Below are 11475 nucleotides of genomic sequence, written 5' to 3' on the forward strand. Positions count from 1 at the left end.
AATGCTAGAATAGACAAACATATACAACTACTCTTACCAGATAAAATCTTCAATACATCAAGTTATTGCGAGTACACTTATGAATTAACTTATTTACATTAGCGGAACACACATAATAAAATTCTTCTACGCTTTAACTGAACTTTTGTTAACTGCGCTTCACTATTCTAAAAAAACAGCAATTTTGTTTATCTGATTACTGCATTAACTTTTCTTCACAACGACAGCTGATTTCACTTATAACAAACTTTATGATTCACTACGCTTTGGCCTTCTAACACTATTCTCATGAATATCTGCCCTAAAGAATTTATAATCTTCTTTTACTTCTTTGCTTGTATGCTACCTTCCTACTGGTTCCGCAAAGCTCACTCTCCCCTCTCTCTTACTAATAAAACTCCAATTATCTCCTTTTTTTTCTCCCCCCCCCCCGTTCGAATGCCATGTTCTCTTCGACCCCGTGGTTGTTTACTCATGCGTCTCCATGACAACAAACTAAACGCAAACATTTCGCTAATGTAATACAACGCTCTACTACTACATGAATGATTACATAACGTTAAATAATTTCACAAATAAGAATAAACAGAATATTTGAACTACTTAGTCAACATTTTCATTACATATGAAATTAATTATAAATAACACTTTACGTTACATCATATATATTTAGTTACCATAAATTTTACACATATTATTATTTAATATATTAACAGTAGGTTAAGAATAGAATAAATAATTAAATAGTAATTCTTAAATAAGGAATAGTAATTACTTTTTATATAAAACATGATTAATACATAATAAGCAATGTTAAATATGAATGAAAAAAAATAAATTACACAACATAGTTTCATTCACAATTTAACATAGGCTCACCCTTTCTTTGAAAAATTTTTTTATAAGAAAAAATTTTTTTTTTTTTTACACTAGGTTCCTTCACGAAAAAACTGGATTCCATATTTCCTCTTCGATTCCTCAAGTAGTACCTACTTTGAATGAAACCTGGTTCCTTATCATGTCTAGTGCATTTATTCTCTTTCACATTCTCATTAAATCTGTCATCACCATTATCAATTTCAGAGTGTCTTCTATGTCTGTAGTATGGGATTTTCTCTTCTGAATTAAATTCACGTTTTCCATTACCAGAATTAAGTTTTAACTGTCTCTCTTCTTGGTGGTGTGTTCCATTATATAGATTGGTCATTTTACCAAAATTGACTTCAACCGTTATCTTACTATCAGTGGTAGCTTCTGATTTAGGCTTTGTCACTGCTACTTTTTGTTCATCAGTGACAAGTGGAGTATCAGACAGAGTGTGTACATGAGAGTTATCACCACTATCTCTATTAGATGATTGATTCACAGCTGACTTTTCTTTAATAGATGGTCCAAATTCAAATGGCAATCTAAACTGTTTTGTTTGATGCTTAGTCTTATCACTACTAAGAATTTCATTTCTCCTGGTATATCTCCTTTTGTTCATCAAGGATATTTCTTTCTTAGAAAAGTCACAAGAGAATTGATATTTTGCTAAGAAATTTGTTCCTAGAATAATGTGAGAACTTAGATTGGAAGTAGTGGGGACAACAAGTAAGTCTTGCCACACGTACAGTCCAAATTCTGGTAGGTATATCCTTGCTCGAAGTTTCTCATATGCCACAGAGTTTGAGTCTGAGAGAGAAGTAATCTTTACAGGTTGTCTCAGCTTGGCAGTGCTCTTCCACAGTTTGTTCTTTAAAGTCAGGAAATAATCCTTTCTAATGGTAGAGGCATTGCATCCTGTATCTAATAAGATGTTACACTCAGAGCCCAGGATATCTCCTTTAATTCTCATCATTCTTTCATTAGAGGCCTGATAATTCTGAATTCTGTTATTTCTCCTGTGGGTCACATATCCAAATTTTGAGTTCCATCTGTTGTTATAGTAGTTTTCCTTGTTATGGAAACAGTTCCTAGCATAATGTCCAACTTTGTTGCAATTATAACATTTAACAGGATTTCTTTGTTTTATGTCTCTCTTGGATTGAGGAATAACAGACATTTGTTGTTTAACATTATCTAATCCTCGGATTACTTTATCTAGACTATTTAAAATAGGTTGGCTTTGTTTTTCAACTTCATGTTTGATCATCTCATTAATTTTATTTGTAGTGGAGTTTTGATTTTCTTGAGATTTCAAGGTAATAGTCGACAATTGCTTCATAACTTCATCAAGACTACTTAATATTGGCTGATTCAATTTATTCACTTCCTGGTGAATTAAAGTTTTTATTTCTGTCATCAGTTTCTTGTCCAATTGCTCTTTATTTTCAGTCATGCAGTTCACACTACTTAAATTTTCTCCAATATTCTCTGCTTTTCCTTTTTCAACTTTACTTCTCTTTTCTATCTCTGATTGGTTGAAGGAAGTGTCAGTCTTATTCACAACATTCACAAGACTTACATTGGTTGAGGGATAAAGGTCTCCTAATATTTGTTCTCTTTCCTTGACAGTTTTGACACACTCTTCTAAGGTGGAAATTTTCTTCTTATAGGCTGTTTCTCGCAATTCTTGCCTAAGACCTTGTCTAAATTGTTGGAATACTGCCCAATCTAAGTGAGGTTTATCTTCACCAGTAACATTCAAACTGTTGGCCAATGTTAATAAACGATTGTGGAAATCAGTAACAGTCTCCTTATCCTTTTGAATAATTTTCTGTAACTTCCATAAATTAGGACCTACACTTCTAAGTTTACAAAATTGGGACAATAAAGTTTCCTTAAACTTAGAATACTCAAAAGTTTCCCGAAGTATTGGAGAAGAATATAAAAATGTTTTTGCTTTACCTATTAGTTTACTTCTAATCAAAACTAATAATTGAAAATCAGTCCAACCAGCTATCTCTCTAAGTTTTTCAACATAGGTAAAGAAAAATAATACATCATCTGATTCTTCACCTGAGAATTGGGGAAAAACCTGTTGCGGGTTTACCGTACGAAAGAATTCACTATCATTCATTTCAGAGCTTGATGCAATAGCCATAATGACTAATAAATTACTAATTCAAATAATACAATCTTTCTATTTTAATATAAACTTTTATCTTTGCCTGACTCCAGATTATAACCAGTTCACTGTGATTTAATTATTTCACTTTCTAAAATTACAGGGAGTATTTCTATGATTGCTATCATCAAAATTAAGTTCAATTTCTTAACTTACAGTTGTTAAATTTAATTTCTAACGTTTAAATCACATCCTGTCGACTGCGCCATTTGTTGCGACGTTCTATTTTCATATTATGTTCTAAATCCGCCATCTTGGTTCAAGTCACTCTTATCAATATAACACTTAATTGCAAATTGATCACCGATCCAAAAATAGGGAAATTTATATTTATACTGCGCCACCCTATCTTAGATTAGTCTATATAAATAGTAAGATCAATCTTTAATTAGCTAGCAGTCTTCTCATTTACTCTGGCCGAATTAACTATTATTCTATTTGGGGCACCCGCTAGATTCGAATTTTTTATGAACGGTGCAATAATAAGGAATTCAGGCAAACACAATATTTAGATTAACAAAATAAAACATTTAATATATGATATATAACAAGTACAATAATTCTACTTTTAAATGAAACAATACAATAAACTCAATACAACTCGCTAAGTCTCTCATTCCAGTTCGATGTTCTAAATTCTCAAAAACAATTTGCAACTTCAAAAACACATATTTTCTTAACTCAGATTAAAATAACAAACTTCACAATCAGTCAGTCTCTACAAATCTGTCAGTTCAATGCTTAAGTTTACAGCAGGCACTAATCTAGGTAGACAATATTCCAAGCAAGCTTATTCCGGACTTTGAGCATCGGAGATCTATTACAGTTAATGCTAGAATAGACAAACATATACAACTACTCTTACCAGATAAAATCTTCAATACATCAAGTTATTGCGAGTACACTTATGAATTAACTTATTTACATTAGCGGAACACACATAATAAAATTCTTCTACGCTTTAACTGAACTTTTGTTAACTGCGCTTCACTATTCTAAAAAAACAGCAATTTTGTTTATCTGATTACTGCATTAACTTTTCTTCACAACGACAGCTGATTTCACTTATAACAAACTTTATGATTCACTACGCTTTGGCCTTCTAACACTATTCTCATGAATATCTGCCCTAAAGAATTTATAATCTTCTTTTACTTCTTTGCTTGTATGCTACCTTCCTACTGGTTCCGCAAAGCTCACTCTCCCCTCTCTCTTACTAATAAAACTCCAATTATCTCCTTTTTTTTCTCTCCCCCCCCCCCCCCCGTTCGAATGCCACGTTCTCTTCGACCCCATGGTTGTTTACTCATGCATCTCCATGACAACAAACTAAACGCAAACATTTCGCTAATGTAATACAACGCTCTACTACTACATGAATGATTACATAACGTTAAATAATTTCACAAATAAGAATAAACAGAATATTTGAACTACTTAGTCAACATTTTCATTACATATGAAATTAATTATAAATAACACTTTACGTTACATCATATATATTTAGTTACCATAAATTTTACACATATTATTATTTAATATATTAACAGTAGGTTAAGAATAGAATAAATAATTAAATAGTAATTCTTAAATAAGGAATAGTAATTACTTTTTATATAAAACATGATTAATACATAATAAGCAATGTTAAATATGAATGAAAAAAAATAAATTACACAACATAGTTTCATTCACAATTTAACAGCGCAGTTTAAATATAAATTTCCCTACTTTTGGATCGGTGATCACTTCGCAATTAGTTTTATTATTCATAAAAGTGACTTGAAACTAGATAGATTTAGAACACGACAGAAAGGAGTCGTTACGACAACAGCCAATTACCATCCCTCTTTGGAAGTCTTTTTGTTCAGCTGAATGTAACATCTTGACATAGAGTACAGTACAAAACACGCAGCACATCCTACCTTTTATTACCAGACTTACACAGACACTTCCTGAATATTTGTATGGCATGTACGGTGTCCAGATACTTTTGCCAGCTTAGTGTATGCATGGATTCTGTTTTAGGGACAGAAGAATGATAACATATATACATATGGCATTACTGCTCAAATGGTTAAGCATGAAATATTCTTTATCTTAATATAACCATTTCAAGTAATTTTGCTTGTAGTTTAATATTTTTGAGACCAAAATAGCTTTTTTTTTTTTTTTTATAGATCTCAAAATATAAAAGTTAATTTATATATATATATATTTTCTTATTAATGCCAAGTGACATATTTACAGTCATCTCATGCCATCTTCAGTAAAAGATGACATTGTCTTCCCAAACAGATCTCTTCTGTTTAGTTTATTTGCTTTGGAATTCTTATTCCATTCTTTTTCTTTTATAGATATTAATATATAATGCATTAAAAGTTGCTCATTCAACTTTGGGTGTATGCTGTAGGTCTCGTAAGTCTTTCATCTTTTTTTTTTTCTAAATGTCACCTCATTCCTGTGACTGTTATTCTTTTGAACTGTTGCTTTAAAAACCTGAACTCTTATTTTGAAGAAATGCTGGCTTGCAAATCTGTTTAACTGTCCCTAATGGTCTTCTACTGCAACTAACTCTTTTGTTATAAATATCTTGTTCATCATTATAGTTGAATCCTAAATATTAAAATGTGCTCTATCATTTGATTATCTTGGAGAAAATTTTCGTTCTGAAGAAGCTTTGTCCTTAAATGACCATTTTTTGCTTTGCCTTTGGAAATTACCATATTAAAATCATTTTCTATCACAGGTTGGCTCTTGCCATAATAAACAGTGTTTTAACAAACTTATGCCCTATACCAAGCTGCAGCAAGAGTTAACTATAATATAGAAATCTTATTATTGTAAAAGGTTAACCATGGCACAGTGTTATGCTTAAGAGAGGCCACAGCAAGCTATCCACTATTCCTGCAGCCCCATGAATTTTCTATAGTGAGAGTCAGCTATATCTTTTAATGATATGTTGACTATTGGTCTTTCTCATTGATTGCAAAAATAACTTCCTCAAATACAAACAATTCTCTATTTAATTTACTTTTATGGAAATAGAATCAGGCTGTCTTCATCATCTTGTTAATTTAGATTTAAAAAAGGTTATAGCCATGTCTCTCTCATCTGTTAATTGGCTTCCAGTCAGAAATATCTTTTCCAGTTTTAATTGGAAAACAATTTTTAATAATTCCCACTGTAGACGTTATGTATTACTTTAATTGATGAGGAGTTTTACATCCTTAATAATTTAAAAGTTTGTTGCAGCCACTTATCAAAAGCTTGGATAATAATCACTGACATTTGGATTTCTATATTATATTCACTATTGTTTTTCTAACAAAATCTTAAAATCATTTTACAAATCTTCAAGGATACTTGTGACATAGATGTATAACAAATGACATGAAGCCACAAGTTTACTGATAATATGAAATAATCTTAAAATACAACATATTTCAGACTGACTATAACAGTCTCTGAAATCATCTATTACTTACAGTAATAGATGATTTCGGAGAACGTTAAGTTTGCGCCTAACGTTCAGGCGCAAACTTAACTGTTTGCTTACTTGGGATTAGGAGTAAAATAACCAAGTTTATAAAATTACTTGGCAACCCTAATATATATATATATATATATATAAACACAAGCTCTATGAGATGGTTTGGACATCTCAATCGAATGGAAGAAGGAAGAATATCAAAAACTGTATACGAAAGCCAGAAAATAGGAAAAAGAAACATAGGCAGACCCAGGAAAGGTTGGAAAAAAGCAAAACAACAAACCTTGGACAGGACGGCATGGAAATCTCTTTGGCAAAATCTCGACGCTTAAAAGCATAAGAGATCATAGACGAAGAAGAAGATGAACATATACTTAAAGAAAGCTCCTCCAGGCCTTGTTACATTGAATGCAATCTAAATCAGAATGATTAACTCTCCTTATCTAAAGTTTGGGAGATTCTAATTCTCTAACCGTAAATAAAGGATTTTAACAACAACATTGTCTTAACTTATCAGATGTTATCTCTAGCTTGCCATGAACTTCAAATCCATTTTTGTAAGTTATTCCTTTTGAAATGTGCTTGTTTTATCACTTATGAACTTTTATATTCAATCCAAAATACTGTATCTTTTGTACTTAAGATAATTTCATATTATCAAATCTTCTTGTGGATACTTGTCTATTATTACTTAAAACCATTTTGTTCTTTGCATGTTTTATTTTCATAAAACTGTAATATAAATATTTGATTAAGGTTTAAGGCAGAACACCAGAATAAGTTGGTAATACGTTTCATCCCAATTGCACAGGATTTCTTCTGGTGTAAGTAGACAAAACAGTAAGGACTAACAAAGGTGACAGCTGTTATACAAAAGAGACTGATGTTATTTTTTAAAAATTATTTCTAATTGTTCCGAACATTCTTGATTAATGAAGGCTAGGATGTATTCAGACAACTTAATGCTTTGGTTAATATTTAAATGTTTAGGTTCTAATGTTATTTTCAAAGATACCCATATTTTTCTTTCTTTCTGCTGGCCTGGTTGGCTGAGTGGTTAGTGTCTCCACTCTCCAGCCAAAAGGCTGTGGGTTCAAATCCCTCTGTGGACATGGATGTTTGTGATTGCCTGTGAAAATGCCATTGGTGGAGGCAGAGAGTTGTAGAGTAGGTGCCCTTGCTCAACGAGTGTTTGGACTCCTTGGAGGTGTCATGTAATAAAAATAATTTGTCTCATTTGCAAAGCATCTTGTGGGTCAGCTGAAGAGAGCACATGTAATGACAAAATACGGCTTCATTTCTATGGTATTAAATATCGTGAACATGTTCTTCAATGCATTGTTCAATTGATTTTTCTGTCTGTACATAGTAAGATGACTGGCAATTGCACCATAGTCGATAAACACCCAGATATTGAAGTGGGCTATGCCGAGATTTTGCAGATCTTAGTGGTAATCTCATCTTGATAAATGGGGTAAATACTACTTTGATTTTATATTCCTTAATTTTTGCTAGTTTTATGGACACAAAGCTAATACATGGGAGTGTGATGAATCCTCTGGTCTCATGTCAGTTGAGTAGTCTGGAGATGGTGTGCTCACTATAGTAGCCATTTTGTAAGAAGTGTTTCTTAAATGTTGAAGTTCTTTGGCTAGTTTGTCCTTGTCAGTGATGAGTTAGTGGGCTCTTGCTCCTTGTTTGGAAATGATACCCAATTTTTGAGGTCTATAATGATGGGATGAAGCATGTAGATATCTGTCAGTATGTGTATGCTTTCAAAATATGGAGACTTTTAATTTACCCAATTCCTTAGTTAGTAGAAAGTCCAGAAATGAAACCATTAGATTCTAATTCATAGATGAATTTTATGTTATGCTGTTGATGATTCAGGTACTCATGACAAGCAGAAGTGAAGGTAGTCTATGGTTCCACGCTAAGAATATATATCATCGACATACCTTTTCCATAATTCTGGTTTATGATGGTATTCTAGGACCTTGCTTATAAAGATTTACTAAAACTGGTGATAGAGGACTGGCCATGGCTAGACCAGAGTTCTGTTTGTATATTGTATTTTTATATTTGAAGTATCCAGATGAAATACAGTATTTGAGTGCCACAACTTTGCGGTGCACTGCAATGGGTCTAGTTTACAGTGCAGCAGAGTATGGTGCTCCTGTCTGGCTCAATAGTTACCATGTCAATAAACTAGATACTCAACTTAACTCCACTCTGCATTAGGAGTACACCCTTACAATGGCTCTCCACTTTGAGCCATATTACTCCTCCGGAACTGCAACGACAGGAAGCCTTGCTTCGTGAATATAAAAGAATTAATAAATAACCAAATCACCCAATTCATGAATTTATTCCAGATGCGTTATCTAATAGACTAAAATCCAGAAGACTTACCATAAAAACCGCCCGTAATCTTCTTAGCCAGAATGACAGTATGGTGAGTAAGTGGGATGTACTGTGGTCCCAAGCAGTATCATCTGAAGTTTGTAATCACATAAACATCTTCCAAAAACCATCTGGATTTAACCTGCCCAGGAATATATGGATGACGGCTAACAGGATTTGTACAGGCCATGGTGTATGTGGAGACTCGCTTTCAAAGTGGGGTAGATACCAAATCCCCACTGTCCTTGTGGAGCCGAGATCCAAACCATTCATCATATAGTACAGGAATGCGAGCTGACAGCATATCCAGGTGACTTTAAGGATATCTTTGACCTATCCCCAGAGGCGATCAACTGGATTAAAAACCTAAATGTTAAAATATGACTAATCTTCTGTCTGATGCTTGTCATAAATTTCATATTTGTAATTGCCTGACTGTAGACTTTTCATCATATATGTGTGTATTATACCTTATTGTCTTTTAACCACGTGTACAAGCCATACGATAAATAAACAGTATTTGAGGAGTGCCATAACCTTAGAATTTATCTTTAAGCAGTGCAAGAGTAGATCATCAGTAGGAACATTGGTAAACAAATTGACTACATCAAAGCTTGCTAAAATGTCATGTTCATCAAGGATAATATTGCTGATGCTTGAAACAAAAAAAAAATATACATGTATAGCAAAGTAATTCTCTATAATTATCAGTCGTTATCTTTTTTATGGATTTATTTTTTTGCTACTTATCTTATGGCATTTCTCCTTGTCCCATCTTATTAAATCCAGACAATGCATTTTTCAGTATTGGTTGGTGTATTTAAAAAGTTAATGATCTTTTCAGTCACTTCATACATTTCTAATTCTTCAAAGGTTAATTTTATGATACTAATTAAGAATGAAATGTAGCAGAGTTCCAATGTATGACAACTTGTTTCTCTACCTAATATTAATTCATAACCAGATGAATTAATATTAGGTAGAGAAACATGCTTGAGCTCATATTTTTATTTAAATTTTTAGGAATTTTACAAGTTTTGTGTTATAGGTATGTTATATCCATTCCACATTCTCAAACAAATTAATTTCCAGATATATTTATTTTATAAATAAATAAATATATATATACTCAACACACACTCCCTGATTTATAACTTTTTGAAAGATGGTCAACATTTTTCATTTCTTTACAGAAAGACTATTTTTTGGGAAAGTTTGCTCTCCAACAGCAACTCGAGAAAGGACTCAAACGGCGCTTGATTCACTTCCAACTAGAAAATCACAATGCTGACGCACACTTATGGCCATGGGGAAGAGAACCTATATATCGTAATGGACAGTATGTTGGCATGACAACTTCTTCTGGCTACGGATTCACATTAGATACAGTAGTATGTTTGGGTTTTGTTCATAATTATGATCAAAAAGGAGAACCACAAGTAGTAACAAGTGAATACATCACAAAAGATGCTAAATTTGAAATTCAAATAGGAGGTTGCAAGTTTGCTGCAAAAGCCAGTCTACATCCACCAAAAATTCCTATTGTATCAATGAGTGGATCAAATGCAAGTTATGTGCCAAAAGCTCGTTCTACAACTCTTGGTTAGACTGTATTTTTAGGTTGCCAATTAATATATTAACAACAAAAGAAATTAAACTTCATTTTTTTTTTAAACTGAATATAATTCTACCAAGAATGATATCCTAATAACTGTAAGCTATTTCTTCTATGATGTTGTCAATTTTTAATTTATTGAGAGATTGGGAAAATCCATACTAACAGAAAAAGTTTCATTTTCATCAATGTATATAAGTGCATTTCCAATACCCTCTAACAATATATTAGAACTTTCTTATTAAAAATATAGATGGGTGATATTGTGTTGGGGGGGGGGGGTTGATATTTTAAAAAAAAATAAAAATGTTTGATATAATAGTCATTTACATTACTCTCTAATCCTTTTTAAAATTATTAAAATATTAATGAACCGAAAAGCTGTTCTGTACGTGACCTAAATGTGACTTACTGATATAACAATAAAAATCTGAAACATTGTACAGTTTGCTTTCTGGTTTATATATACGATGGTTATTCTTAATGGTATTGCTTAAGGAAATTAACAATGTACATATCATAATTAGAAAAAAAAATTAATAGCCATCACCAGGGAACAATGAACAAATTGATATGTGTATGCAGGTGCTACGTAAGATAAGTATGACTGAAGCAGAACAACAGAGATAAGTCTCAAGTCCTAAAGAGTGATCCCCTAGTCTGACACAGTCAAATTTGTTGAGTTGTGGATAGTAATAATTTGTTATAATCTCTTTCCTGAAGGAGAAGTGTGATTTTGGGAGTTTTAATATTCTTTGGATTTGGTTCAGATTGTAGCCATTGGCTAAGAAGGTGCTGTGAATGCATTCAAATTCAGCGGTGAGGACATTATTATCAGAGCTAATTATTTTTGATGTGTTGTACAGGGTTTTAACAATCCCATATTGTTGACTGTGTGTAGGGGGGGTTTGGGAA

General features: G+C 32.4%; 1 protein-coding gene across 5 annotated transcripts in view; it reads left to right on the forward strand.

Moving 5' to 3' along the window:
* The window catches only part of LOC150103490 (pyruvate dehydrogenase phosphatase regulatory subunit, mitochondrial-like), a 184204-nt gene extending 173201 nt beyond the window's left edge, over window positions 1-11003 (forward strand). For all 5 annotated transcript variants that reach the window (XM_090397506.1, XM_090397508.1, XM_090397509.1 and 2 more), the window contains exon 18: window positions 10139-11003. In XM_090397506.1, the coding sequence (XP_090253632.1) occupies window positions 10139-10552 (414 nt within the window). In that variant the 3' untranslated portion in view covers window positions 10553-11003. The remainder of the gene's footprint in view (window positions 1-10138) is intronic.
* Window positions 11004-11475: the final 472 nt, after the last annotated feature.

This window comes from Typopeltis vanoorti, chromosome 9 (genome assembly GCF_054136105.1).
Source record: "Typopeltis vanoorti isolate ZY-2024b chromosome 9, IOZ_Tvanoo_1.0, whole genome shotgun sequence".
NCBI classification, from domain to species: Eukaryota; Metazoa; Arthropoda; class Arachnida; order Uropygi; family Thelyphonidae; genus Typopeltis; species Typopeltis vanoorti.